General features: G+C 44.5%; 1 protein-coding gene across 1 annotated transcript in view; it reads left to right on the top strand.

Annotated features, from left to right (window-relative positions):
• The window catches only part of KREMEN1 (kringle containing transmembrane protein 1), a 63,804-nt gene that overhangs the window by 43,172 nt on the left and 6,234 nt on the right, over positions 1-14,398 (top strand). The window contains exons 5-7 of the mRNA XM_082853280.1: positions 3,557-3,710; positions 12,827-13,159; positions 14,011-14,169. Of these exons, the coding sequence (XP_082709406.1) occupies positions 3,557-3,710; positions 12,827-13,159; positions 14,011-14,169 (646 nt within the window). The remainder of the gene's footprint in view (positions 1-3,556; positions 3,711-12,826; positions 13,160-14,010; positions 14,170-14,398) is intronic.

The following is a 14,398-nucleotide window of genomic DNA, read 5'->3' as shown; positions in this document are numbered from 1 at the left end:
AGACCTATACACTGAATACTACATGGCAAGGGAAAATTAAAGACGATCTAAATGAATGGAGACATAGACATTGTTCATAGATCAGAAGGCTCAATATTGTTATAATGTCAGTTTTCCCCAAATTGATCTATAGATTCAATACAATCCTAATCAAAATCATACCAGATTTTTTAAATTGACAAGCTGATCCTAGAATTTATATGGAAAGGCAAAGAACTTAGAATAATCAAAATAATTTTTAAAGAGATCATCCTAGGAGGACTTGCCCTGCATGATCTCAAGACTTTCTGTAAAGCTACAGTAATCAAGACAGTAGTATTGGCATACAAATAGTCACATAGATCATGAGTCAGATTTGGCATGTGGGCCAAATCCTACCACCCACATATTTCTGTAAAAAAAAAAAAAAAAAAGTTTTATTGACACACAGCCACACCCATTCCTGTATATATTGTCCAGGCCTGCTTTCATGTTTAGTCATTGAGAAGAGACCGTGTGACCCACAAAGCTGAAAACATTTACTGTATGACCTTTTATAGAAGGAGTTTTCCAACCTTTGTTATAGATCAATGGAACTGGATAGAGAGTCCAGAAATAGACCTGCACTTAGATGGACAATTGATTTTCAACAGAGATGCCAAGGTAATTCAGTGGGAGAGAGGATAGTCTTTCAACAAATGGTTCTGGAGAACTGGAGCTCTTTATGAAAAACATGAACCCCTGTCCTTACATCACATCATAACTTCAAATTATACTACTGAAAAAATAGCTATAGTACTGACATAAAGATGGACATATAAGCCAATGGAATAGAATTTAGAGTCCAGAGATAAACCCATACATTTATTTAAGACCAATTGATTTTAAGTTTTTTTTTTATGTGGACCATTTTTTTAAAGTCTTTATTAAGTTTGTTACAATATTGCTTCTGTTTTATGTTTTGGTTTTTTGGCCCTGAGCCATGTGGGATCTTAGCTCCCCAAACAGGGATCGAACCCACATCCCCTGCATTGGAAGGCAAAGTCTTAACCACTGGGCCGCCAGGGAAGTCCCAAGGCTAATTGATACTTGACAAGGGTGCCATATCATTCAATGGGGAAAGAATAGTCTTTTCAACAAATAGTGCTGGGACAACTGGATATCCACATGGAAAAAGAATGAATTTGGACCCCTACCTCATATTACATATGAAAATTAATTAAAAATGGATCACAGGCCTACATGTAATAGCTAAAACTATAAAAGTTTAGAAAGAAGTATGGGTACAAATATACATGACCTTGGATTAGGCAGTGGTTTTTTTAGTTATGATACCAAAAGCACAAACAAACAAAGAAAAAATAGGTAAATTGGACTTCATCAAAATTTAAAACGTCTGTGTATCAGGGACACTATTAAGAAAGTGAAAAAGCAACTCACAGAATAGAGAAAATATTTGCAAAACATATATCTGAATAAAAATCTAATGCCCAGAATATATAAGGAACTCTTACAATGTGACAATAAAAAGACAAGCAACCCAACTAAAAAATGAGCAAACCATCTGTAGATTTTTTTTTTAATATTTATTTATTTATTTTTGGCTGCATTGGGTCTTTGTTGCTGCGCATGGGCTTTCTCTAGTTGTGGCTAACGGGGGCTACTCTTTGTTGCCGGTGCACAGCCTTCTCATTGCGGTGGCTTCTCTTGTTGTGGAGCATGGGCTTTAGGCACGCGGGCTTCAGTAGTTGTGGCATGCGGGCTCAGTAGTTGTGGCTCTCAGGCTGTAGAGTGCAGGCTCAGTAGTTGTGGTGCATGGGCTTAGTTGCTCCACGGCATAGTTGTGGCTAGCGGGGGCTACTCTTCGTTGCAGTGCACAGGCTTCTTATTGTGGTGGCTTCTCGTGTTGTGGCGCATGGGCTCTAGGCACGCAGGCTTCAGTAGTTGTGGCACGTGGGCTCAGTAGTTGTGGCTCACAGGCTGTAGAGCGCAGGCTCAGTAGTTGTGGCTCACGGGCTTAGTTGCTCCAGGCATGTGGGATCTTCCCAGACCAAGGCTCAAACCCTTGTCCCCGGCATTGGCAGGCGGATTCTTAACCCCTGTGCCACCAGGGAAGCCCTGATGAGCAAAGGATTTGAATAGACATTTCTCCATAGAAGATGTACAAATGACCAATAAGCACATGAAAAGATGCTGAATATTACTAGTCTTTAGGGAAATGCAAATCAAAACCAATCAGATACCACTTCATATAATAAATAACCTAGGACAGCTGTAATTTTTTTTAAACGACAAAAGCAAGTGTTAGTGAGGTTGTAGAGAAATTACAACCCAGAAATCTCATTTCTAGGTATTTACCCTAGAGAAAGGAAAACTTATGTTCACACAAAAATCTACACAAATGTTTATAGCAGCTCTATTTTATAATTATGAAAAACTAAAAACAACTCAATGGATTAACAAACTGTGGTACATTCATACAACAGACTACTGCTCAGCAAATTATAAAATACATGCGTCAATTTGGATGAACCTCAGAGAAATTATGCTGAGTGAAAGAAGCCACTCTCAAAACATAGCATACTGTATGATTCCATGTACAGTATACAATGTCTTAGTCCATTCTGGCTGCTGTTACAAAATGGTTGGCTTAAACCAAGCATTCATTTCTCATGGTTCTAAAGGCTGAGAAGTCCAAAATCAAGGCTTTGGCAGATTTGGTGTCTGGTGATGGCCCGTTTCCTGGTTCATAGGTGGCCATCTTCTCACTGTGTCCTCGCATGGCAGAAGGGGCAAGGGGGTCTCTTTTATAAAGGCTCTAACCCCATTCATGAGAGCAAGCCCTCACTTCCCAGAGGTCTCGCCACTAAGTACCATTACATTGGGAATTAGCTTTCAACATATAAATTTCGGGGGTTGGGGGGGACACGGGCATTCAGTCTATAGCATATGACATACTCGAAAAGATAAAACTGTAGTGTAGAAAACTAATTAGTGGTTGCCAGGGGTTCTAGAGGGAGAACTATTATATAAAGCGATAGCACAAGGAAGGTTCCTGGGGTGATGCACCTGTTCTGTATCCTGATTGTAGTGGTGGGTGTACAAATCTATACATAGGTTAAAATTCATAGGACTGTGTACCATATAAATAGTCGTACTGTATGGTAATATAAAAAATAAAAATGTTAAATGGGGCCTAGAGTAAGTTTTCTGTGAGTACTAACTTTAAAGCATTTACCACCTGGCACATAGTAAACATTCAATAAATTGTTTAGCTGTTATTATTATTAATGTTTCAAGTTAATGAGATTCCCCCCTGCCTTTAACTTACTTAAATACAGTAGAAATGCAAACATTAATAAGGGATGCTTACTGAAGGGGAAGCACCGTGGTGGTGTGTAGTTACCAGTCCGCATGTAATGAAGTGTGGTGAGGGTGGGATGAGGCAGAGGTCCCTGGGGAACATGGGCTGGGAAGACGAAGTGCTTGCTTGCTGGGGGCCAAACCTGCCAGGCTCCTTCAGGCCACCGACACCCCTGACTGACGCTTACCAAGTGCTGCTTCTCTGTCGTGGCAGTTTGCCGGGATGGAGTCAGGCTATGCTTGCTTCTGTGGAAACAGTCCTGATTACTGGAAGTACGGGGAGGCAGCCAGTACTGAGTGCAACAGCGTCTGCTTCGGGGATCACACCCAGCCCTGTGGGGGCGATGGCAGGATCATCGTCTTTGACAGTGAGTATGCCCTGTGCCCGGCACTGTCCAAGGCACAGGAACCCTGGGCCAGGGGAACCAGCCTGCCCCTGCTTCCTCCCTCCCCGTTATCCATTCATTCACTTGGCAATACTTATTAAGCACCTACTACAGGCCAGGCAGGCACTGACCAGACCCTGGGGATACAGCACTGAACCAGAAGACTCTAGAAGGGAGCACAGACGTTTAACAAGTAATTACTTACAGTTGTGCCCTGGCCTATTGTGAGATGCTCAGACAACCTAGAAAAGATAATAGGGACACTGATGTAATGGTTCAGTATCAGCTTTAAGATCCTCTTGTTTAATGTAATTTGCAAGCCCTTTTAGTGTTTTCTGAGGCATCTGAGATTTATATCTTACTGTGATAGAGCAGAGAAGAGATGCAAAGCTTCGAGTTGTCTTTCCAGGCCTGGTACTGAGTGTGCCCTGACCCACCCGTCTCCTCCCTGACCCGCCACTCCGTGAGATGCTGGCCAGGGCAGAGCATCTAAACAGGGTATGGCCTGGGGCCTTGACCTCTTCAACCGCTGGCCCACTTGATCCCCCGTAATCCACCCACATCTACGCGGTGGTAATGAGACTTTGCAAGTGCCCTCGTACCAATGCAGCACCAGATTTTAAGATGGCAGGAAGGAGATTGTCACAGATGAGGCAGACAAAGGGAAAGGCTTGAGCTTACTGAGATACACTGTAGAGTCTACAGTGTTGTTAGTCCCCAGGCTAGATTAGATGCTGACATCTTGACTAGGCTGAGTGGCTCAGTTTTAAGCCAGAATGTCATGTGGTGCGTCAGTGTCCTGGGGCTGCTGCCATAGCAAATTATCACCAACTGGGTGGCTTCAAACAACAGAAATTTCTTCTCTCATAGTTTGGGAGCCTAGAAGTCCAAAATCAAGGCGTTGTCAGGGCCATGTTCCCTATGAAGGCTCCAGGGAAGAATCTTCCTTTGCCTCTTCCTACTATCCGGTCATTGCTGGCAGTCTTTGGCATTCCTTGACTTGTAGCTGCATCACTCCGATCTCTGTCTTCTTTACGTGACTGACTTCCCTCTGTGCCTCCTTACAAGGACACTAGTCATTGGATTAGGCCTACCCTAATCTAGTACAGCCTCAGTTAACTTGATAACATGTGTAAAGACCCTGTTTTCAAATAAGGTCACCAACACAGACACCAGGCATTAGGACTTAAACATATCTTTTTGGAGGACATGATTCAGCCACTACGTATGGTGTCTGTAAAACCCAGCCCGAGTTTATAACTGATGCTTTCGCAGGTTACAGCTTAGACACTGTCAAAAATGTGTTTTTTTGTGGGGGGAGGACAGCGGGAGGATTGGCGAGCAGAACTCACGTGGTTAATTTTTGGTCTTTTTAGTTGTGTGCCCATTGGAGACTGCCAGTGGCTTCCTATACATCCTGTTTTGCTCAGTGTTAGTACCTCTGTTAAAGGCTGCACCTTAGCTAATGTTTAAGGGAGAATAGTTGGCAAATAATATGTGCTGCACATCCATTTAGCCTTTCATCTCCAGAGTTCATTGTTATAAAATCCTCTGCCTCAACACCCCAACCCAGGAGAGTATGTTGGCTGACCTTACAGAGTGCCTGGTATACTCTTAAGTAAAAAAAATAAGGAGAAAAATACTGAGTCCCTAGTATGTAAGGCTTTATAAGAATTGTCACGTTGGGCCCTCCTGGCAGCCATCTGAGGAAGGCATTATTATCCCTCTCATTTTACGGAAGAGAGTCCTAGGTTGTGGAGAGGAAGAGAGTCCTAGGTTGTGGAGAGGATAAATAACTTGCCAGGACTCACACCACCAACAAGCCGTGGGCATAGACAGTAAACAGAAGCAGGGTGTGTGGGTTCATTACCTGTTTTTCTACTTTAAACAGAATATAGTGTTAATTTTTTTTAATGAAAAATAAGTGTTGGTGAGAATATGGAGAAGTTGAAACCCTGTACGTTGTTGGTATAAATGTTAATGGTGCAGCTCCTTTGAAGCAGTCTGGCAGTTCCTGAAAACGTGAAACAGAATCATCTTATGACCCAGTAATTCCACTCCTAAGTATATACCCGAGAGAGCTGAAAACATATGTTCACACAAACGCTTGTACATGAATGTTCATTAGCAGCATTATTCGTAACAGGCAAAAAGTAGCAACAACCCAGATGTCCATCAACTGACAAATGGATGAACAAAATGTGGTGTGTCCATACAATGGAATATTATTTAGCCCCAAAAAGAAATGAATTACTGACCCCTGCCACAACATGAGGAACCTTGAAAACATGATGCTCGGTGAAAGAAACCAGACACACGGGGCGCATATTTAATGATTCCATTGATAAGAAATGTCCAGAATAGGCAAATCCATACAGACAAAAAACAGGTTAATGGTTGCCAAGAGCTGGGGAAAGGGGAGGAATGAGAAATGATTGCTTAGGAGGTATGGGTTTTCTTTTTGGGGTAATGAAAATATCCTGGAATTAGATAGTAGCAGTGGATGTACAACATTGTGACAAAACTAAATACCACTGAATTGTACTCTTTTAAGTGGTTAAAATGGTGAATTTCATATCAATAAAAATAAGTGTAGTTTTTATATGATACTCTTTCATTCATTTAGCACATTTTTATTGGGTATCTTCAGTGTGGCAGATAAATTATGTTTTATTTGCACAGTGCCTCTACTGGAGCGTCAAACGGAAATAATTTGGTTTAAGGTCAGTCATCTTTGTACCAAGTATCATCTTTGGTACTAGAAATATATCTAGGAGTTAGCACTGGGCCTCACACAAAAGTGCCCTAAGACAAATTAATTACGATGAAAATAATTGCTCTCTATTGAGTGCTTGCTTCATGTTAGACTTGATGCTGGGGCACTTGTTTAGTTTGTTATTTAATCCTTGCAACAGCCCAGTTGATAAGGAAGCTGTGGATCAAAAGATTAAATAATTTGTCCAAGCTAATAAGTGCCAGAGCCAGGATTCAAACTCAGGTTTGCCACAGTTTTTTATTTTTCTATTTTCAGCAGCTAAAAATCCCTTTTATTAACAATAACAAAATAGATCATAATACCAGATCCAGTTTAATGCTTTAAAAGTATGTGAACAGGGCTTCCCTGGTGGCGCAGTGGTTGAGAGTCCGCCTGCCGATGCAGAGGACACGGGTTCGTGCCCCGGTCTGGGAAGATCCCACATGCCGCGGAGCGGCTAGGCCCATGAGCCATGGCCGCTGAGCCTGCGCGTCCGGAGCCTGTGCTCAGCAACGGGAGAGGCCACAACAGCGAGAGGCCCGCGTACCGGAGAAAAAAAAAAAAAAGTATGTGAACAAAGTTTGCCCGGTTGTTCAGATTATGATCAAACTGGCCCCTTCCGCAGGTCTCTAACTGCCCCCTCTGGCTTCCACGCCCTCGAGGACTAAAAAGAATGGCACTGAGAGGCTGCCTATTCCAGTCTTCAGAGGCCCCGATGTGTGTTGACTGGCAGGGGCCCCTGACAGCAGCCAACTCATAATTCATACCCCACAGCTTTGTAAAGAAAGGTACAAAATGCAGCACTGTAGAAATAATCTGTAAAGTTTCATCTGTTAGGAGTAAAATAGTTTAAAGAGCTTAAGTACTGCCTCATGGAGATCCTTATGATCCACTGGATGAGGCTGAGCATTTCAGGGATGGTGACTGCAGACTATCCCGTAATTTGGGAGGGCAAAGGTGCCTCTCCTAAGAGATTGGAGGAGAGTTAGATGTGAGAAAGGGACCAGGTTTCAGTCTCTGTGTCTCAGGACAACCACCTCGGGAGAGAGACTACTCAGGCGGCGGGCAGAAGCTGTCTGCTCAGTATTTGTTGCCACATCCAGTGATTTGTCACAGGCTCTGTGACTGATTTTCCAGCAGGCTCTCATGAGCTTAGGGAGGTTGCTGAAGTAGGTTGTGTTCTATGTGTAAAAGTGGTGCTGATGAAGGCTTCAGAGCCTCTGCTGCCCCCAGAGTTAAACGTACTGAATTAACAGAACCAAACAGAAGATCAGATAGGCCGGCGTCAGCAACAGGTCACAGGGACTGCCCAACAGCCCTCTTGGCCTCCCTCAGCTTCTAGGCACTGAAGGGAGAAGTGAGTCATATAGGTTGGGTCTTACTTGGTAACATTAGTGGAGCACTTATATTTACAGGGCACTGTGCTATCCATTTCCCAGGCATTCTCTCCCTTAATTCTCATAATACTGTGAAGCAGGTGCTGTTATCTTTACTTGCCCCACAAGAAAACTGAGGCTCATAAAAGTTTAGTAACTTGCCCAGAGTCCCACAGATAGAGATCCTGCCCTCATGGAACTTACATTTTGGTGGGAAGGGAGGAGATTAATGGTGAAAAAGATTGAGGGCCTAAGGACATGTAGGATCTGACAGCTGGGACTGTATTAGTAATTGTATTTCATAGATTCCAAGATGCCATCAGTTGTGAGATGCAACATTATTTTATATGCCACTGAAGGGAAAAAAATGCTTCCAATTAAACAATGACATGCACGGACTGAAAGACACATCCTAGGTTGTGTGTCAGGTCAATGTCCCCTTCAAAAAATAAGATCTTGAATATATTCGTAAGTTTTAAGTTTCCTTATTATCCGAAATGTAAGTTTCCTTTTTTCCTGAATTATCACTGAACTTTAATAATCCATCATAGATGTCATGTGCTTATTCTCAAAATTGCTGAATTGGATGTACTGTCAGCATGGCACGCATCTAGGAATCGAAATTTCTGAGTTTGTCTGCCTTTGCTGTTGAAACATCAGTTTAACCTGGACACTTTTTTCTTTTCAAATAATAATAATAACTAACACGTAACTGAGCTTGTACTCTGTGCCAGATCTCATACTAAACACTTTACATGCATCAACTCATTTTGATTCTTATAACCTCATGAGGGGGAAACTATTACTAATTTCATTTTATAGATGAGGAAACTGAGGTATACAGAAGATAAGTATCTTGCTCAAATTCATAGTTAGTACATGGTAAAGTCAAGATTAGAACCCAGGAATCTTTATTTTTTTAATTTAGGTTTATTGAGGTGAAATTACATATAGTAAAGTCACTGTTTTAGTTGCATAGTCCAGTAAGATTTGACAAATATGTACACAGTCGAAATATAGGACATTTTTGTCACCTCAGAAAGCTCTCTTCTGCCCCTTTGTGATCACCACCCCCAGCCCTCAGCAGCCACTGATCCTGTGTTCCATCTGTATGGTTTTGTGTTCTGAACAAAGTCATATAAATGGAATTATACAGTACTTAAACATTTGCGTTTGGCTTCTTTCACTTAGAAAAATACTTTTGAGATTCACTTGTGTTGTTTCAGTAGTTCCTTTTTATTGCTAAGAAACATGCCTTTGTACAAATGTATCACAACTCATTCATCATTTACCAATCGATAAACATCAGTCTATGATAAAGATGCTGTACAGCTGCTGTACACACACATGTACAGGTGTTTGTGTGAGCGTGTGTTTGTATTTCTCTTGGGTGAGTACCTAGGAGTTACAGCATTTCTGGGCCATACACTAAGTGCATATTCAGCGTTTATAAGACACTGCCAGCTGTTTTTTGAAGTGGTTATACCATTTTGCACTCTGGCTGACAAGATATAAGATTTCCAGTTGCTCCTCATCCTCACCTGTACTTTTGTATTGTCTCTTTTTTAATGTTAACCATTCTGTCGTGTGTGTCGTGGTAACTCATGGTTTTACTTTGCATTTCCATAATTTCTAATGATGTTGAACATCTTTTCATGTTCTTATTTGCCATCTGGTATCATATTCTTTCGGCCTAAAGAAGTTCCTTTAGCATTTTCTCTAATGCAGGTCTGCTGTCAATGGCTTCTCTCAGCTTTTGTTTGAGAAAGCCTTATTTCACCTTCTTTTTTTTTTTGGCCATGCCACACGGCATGTGGGATCTTTGTTCCCGGACCAGGGATCGAACCTGGGCCCTTGACAGTGAAAGTGCCGAGTCCTAACCACTGGACCTCCTGGGAATTCCCTTTGTTTTTTAAATTTTTGTTTTATTTGCCTGAAGATTGCTGAGATTCTTAAATAACCTTTCATCAACTTTGGAGCATTCTTAGCCATTATCTCTTCAACTATTTCTCCTATCTTATTCTCTTTTTCTTCTCTTTCTGGGACTCCAATTATATATTGTTAGACTGTTTGATATTGTGCCCCAGCTGTTGGAAGCTCTGTTCTGCTTTTTTCATTTATTTTTTTCTCTGTGTTTCATTTTGGATAATTTCTACTGACCTATTTTCAAGCATATTGATTCTTTTCTCAGTGTGTGTAATCTGTTTCTAAGCCCATCAAAGGAATTCTTCATCTCTAATATTGTTTGTTTTATTTCTAGAATTTACATCTGACTCTTTTTTGTAGTTTCCATATCTCTGCTGAAATTTCCAATCTGTTCAAGCATGTTGTCCATCTTTTCCCCTAGATATTTTCTGTCTGGTAGTTCTAATGTCTGGGTCATTATTGAGTCTGGTTCTGTGGATTGTTTTATCTCCTTTTTTAAAAATTGAGATGTAATTGACATATAACACTGTATTAGTTTTAGGTGTACAACATAATCACTCAATATGTATATATATTGTGAAATGATTACCAGATGTTTTATCTCTTGACAGTGTCTTTTTTTTTTAATATAAATTAATTAATTAATTTTTGGCTGCTTTGGGTCTTCGTTGCGGCGCGTGGGCTTCTCATTGCGCTGGCTTCTCTTGTTGTGGAGCACAGGCTCTAGGCACACAGGCTTCAGTGATTGTGGCACACAGGCTCAGTAGTGGCTTGCAAGCTCTAGAGCGCAGGCTCAGTAGCTGTAGCACATGGGGGCTTCACGGGATGTGGGATCTTCCCTGACCAGGGATTGAACCCGTGTCCCCTGCATTGGCAGGTGGATTCTTAACTATCGCACCACCAGGGAAGTCCCGACAGTGTCTTTTATTTTCCTTTCTTTTATTTTCCTTTCTTGCTTGCTTGCTTGCTTTTATGTTTTGTGTGTTGTAATACTGTATTGAATAGCGTACACTATACGTAGAAGGATAGTAGAGGCTGAGGAAGTGTATTTACACCTGGAAATGGGCAGGCCTGCTCGGTGTGGGGATTGATTGAGCCTTTCTATCAGTGGTCGAGCTGGGTTTGGGTTTCCCTGTTCCTATCATCACCTGCAGTGCATGTCAACCTTCAGATTCCTCCCATGATGGCTGCTGTTACCTCGGGCTCAGTGTGGAGCCTGGGATGCCAGTGGGGTTTTTTCATTGTTCCCATTCCACCCTCAACTTTGAGCAGTTCCTCCTTGCCCGTGACCTTTCCCCTCCCTTGATGGTAGACTTCTGCTGCTTGTTACTTGGCGCTGTGCTCGTGGTGTGGTTGGGGGTTCTTGGTTCTCCTGCCCCATCCTCCATCTCAGACACATCGTGTCACTGGGCCTCAGGGATGGGGTCTTTCCAGCATCCCCAAATACCCCCTCTCCCGGCAGCCGAGCACTGCCTTGTATCTGTGGGGGCTTCTGGGAAGAAGAGGGTCTCCTGCCCCTCCATTGGGTAGCAGACCTCTGCTTGGCATTGGTCCAGGATCCTGGGGCTCAAGGCAACCAGGGGCTGATGGCTTTTGCCTCTGCTCTTCCCCCAGAAGCAATGAGTCTTTGCCTGGTTACTTTGACAGGAACGAGAGAGTCTCCTGCTCCCTCCTGCTCCCTCCCCAGGGGCTTCTACGCCCCTGGGAGCAGGAGGGTTTGCTGCCCCTTCCCTTGCAGCTTAAGGCTTTTGTTTCCTTTGAGAGGAGGGTCCTGGAAGAGGGCAGGGTTTCAGGCCTGTCCCCCAGCAGTGGCTCATCACCTCCTACCCGTCACCTTCTGCTCACTGGTACCACCAATGGGGACCCTTTGGTGTCCTGCCCTACCCTGGTCATTCTCGTGGGCCCTGGGTGGAGGCCTGCACAGAATTGCTTGCAAGTGAGTGCAGACTCCTGTTGTGTCTGGGGTTCCCGGGCATCCTGGACTGAGAGGCTAGCCCACATTCAGCCTTTAGAAATTTGTTAAAATTTTAGCTGCTTTCTTATTACTTACTTTCATGGCGACCTCCTCTTCCTCTTGTGCTCCGTCAATGATGAAACACTTTGTGTGGCCTGACTCTCCTCAGAGGAGCTTCTTACTTTTTAGAATTAAATTGCCTTGGTTGTCTTGAGACCTCAGCTTTCTAATGCATTGAAGAAAAGTTCTGAGCTTTTTCTCATTGTTAGGATGAAAGCAGCTTTCTACATCCTAAAGGGAAGTAGAACTCCCCCAAAGCCTGCTTTTTAAATCCCGGCCCTACCCTCCCTCTTGAGGACTTTCATTTCCAGGATCTTATTTGCACTTCAGCACATAAGATACAGTGAAGTGTATCTGCCACTCAGAACCTGCCACTCAGAACTGGGAGTCCAGAGACATCAAATGTGCTGCTGCAGAGTGATCAGTGAGCTTCCCCTCTGCAGAAAGTCATTTCTTGTGCCACAGTTTCCCACTTGAAAAACAAGTGTGGCCCCTCAAATGAACCTCGCACCCCTAAGGTACTTGGGATGACCTCGGCTTTTTACGACCTTACCTCATCAGTGCCCCCTGCAGAGAGGTCCTGTGTTTTCATGTGCTTTGTGTCATCTGTCCTCACACATTTATGTGATACAAGAGCAGGTAGGTGGTGGTCTCTCCACTCTCAAAGCTGTAAGAAGCTAGAGGTCTGGATGTGAAGTATGGCCCCTGGGATCAATGGCCCAGCTGGTTCCGAACCCAGACTCTCTGACTCCAGCCTGGCCCCCGCCGGGGCTGCACTGCTGTGCTGTGTGCTAACTTTAAGGTCTCCTGGGGGAAAAAAAAAAAAAGCCTCCAGTCATTTGTTCAGGGTTTAAGTGATTCATTCTGTGATTCAATCCTGAAACATGAGACAGTCTGGTTTTGCAGACAAAAAACAACATCCCAAACTGGATCCGATCAGCTAGGAAGTTTTGTTTGTAACAGGTTGAAAAGTGAGCCCTGTGGCCGAGCCCCAGCCTAAGGGCTGGTATCCTTTTGTCTCCTGCAGCTCTGGTCGGTGCCTGTGGTGGGAATTACTCGGCCATGACTTCCGTGGTCTATTCCCCCGACTTTCCCGACGCATACGCCACAGGGAGGGTCTGCTACTGGACCATCCGGGTCCCGGGAGCCTCCCACATCTACTTCAACTTTGCCTTGTTTGACATCCGGGATTCTGCAGACATGGTGGAGCTGCTGGACGGCTACACCCACCGCGTCCTGGTCCGTTTCAACGGGAGGAACCGCCCACCTTTGTCCTTTAACATCTCTCTGGACTTTGTCATCTTGTATTTCTTCTCTGATCGCGTCAATCAGGCCCAGGGATTTGCTGTCTTGTACCAAGGTAAGACCCCGGCCTCCTTGGGCTCCCCTTGAACCTCATTGTGACGTGTGGACCTTGGGTGCTTCTTGCCAGAAGGACTGTACGTCAGGATCTGCCCACTCAACTTGCAGGTTTTCCCGCCTCCTATTTTATAACTTGTACCCACTTCATGATACAGAAACGAGGTGCCACCTGTGAGTTCTGCTGTCTTAGTCGTTCTCATGACAGTTTTCATGGGAGAGTTAAAAGACTAACTAAAAGAAAGAGCTGAGATTGGCAGAATCGGAAGGTTCCAGAGAGGTCATTTGCTCCATCCTCCTGCCTCTGAACATCCTAGCCAATCCCCAAAGCCTGGTTTACCATCTTCAGACCCTCCTAACATGGGGCTGCACTCCTGCCCCTGTAATGTGAACACACGTGTGCTAGGCACAACTCCTTGCCCGCACATGAGAACACAGCAGGTGTCCATGACCTTAGTCTCTGTCCTGGACATCAAGGGCCTCAAGAAGAGTTCAGTCAGTGTGCGGCTACAGGAAGGAGGAGGAGGCCTCCTCACGGGTGGGACAGGCTGAAAGAACAGGTAGAGTTGGGGCAGACAGATAGGAAGGAAGAGGGCCTTCGGGGCAGAGGGACCATAGCTGCAGAGGCACAAGGGCAGGAAAACCCTAAAGCACGTTCCGGGATCCATGCAGAGACACGTCAAATGGCTCCTTCGGAGCCAGAGCCTGGCAGGTTCTGCTTTGGGGCCAGCGGGGCCAAGAATTGCCCCCAGCACTGAACCATAGAAAACTGCCTTCTCTTCATGACCAGTGCCTCCTCCTCTTCGTTGTCTCCACCAGCTTTCCCCCAGCTAATTCCTTTTGATCTTCCAGCCGTCAAGGAAGACCCGCCACAGGAGAGGCCCACTGCCAACCAGACGCTGGCTGAGGTGTTCACGGAGCAGGCCAACCTCAGTGTCAGCGCTGCCCGGTCCTCCAAAGTCCTCTACGTCATCACCACCAGCCCCAGCCACCCACCCCAGACCATGCCAGGTAGCAGTTCCCAGACACCATCAAAGGGGTGGGAGCCACAGAGCTTGGGGGTAGTGCACTTGGCGGTTACAGAAACAGAGCTCTCTCAGGTGTTTCTCTTTCCGAGGTAGGCTGGGGGTCCTGGCTCCATGACTCTGTTTGTCCTGGCCTTGGAGGGACATTTCTCTTTAGCTTGATTCCGTAGTTCTTACCTCCAACATCCAACACGGCTGCCTTTAGTACGTGGTGA

This window comes from Leucopleurus acutus (genome assembly GCF_964270905.1).
Source record: "Leucopleurus acutus genome assembly, chromosome: 13".
Lineage (NCBI taxonomy): Eukaryota > Metazoa > Chordata > Mammalia > Artiodactyla > Delphinidae > Leucopleurus > Leucopleurus acutus.
This window is presented reverse-complemented; position numbering and strand designations above follow the sequence as displayed.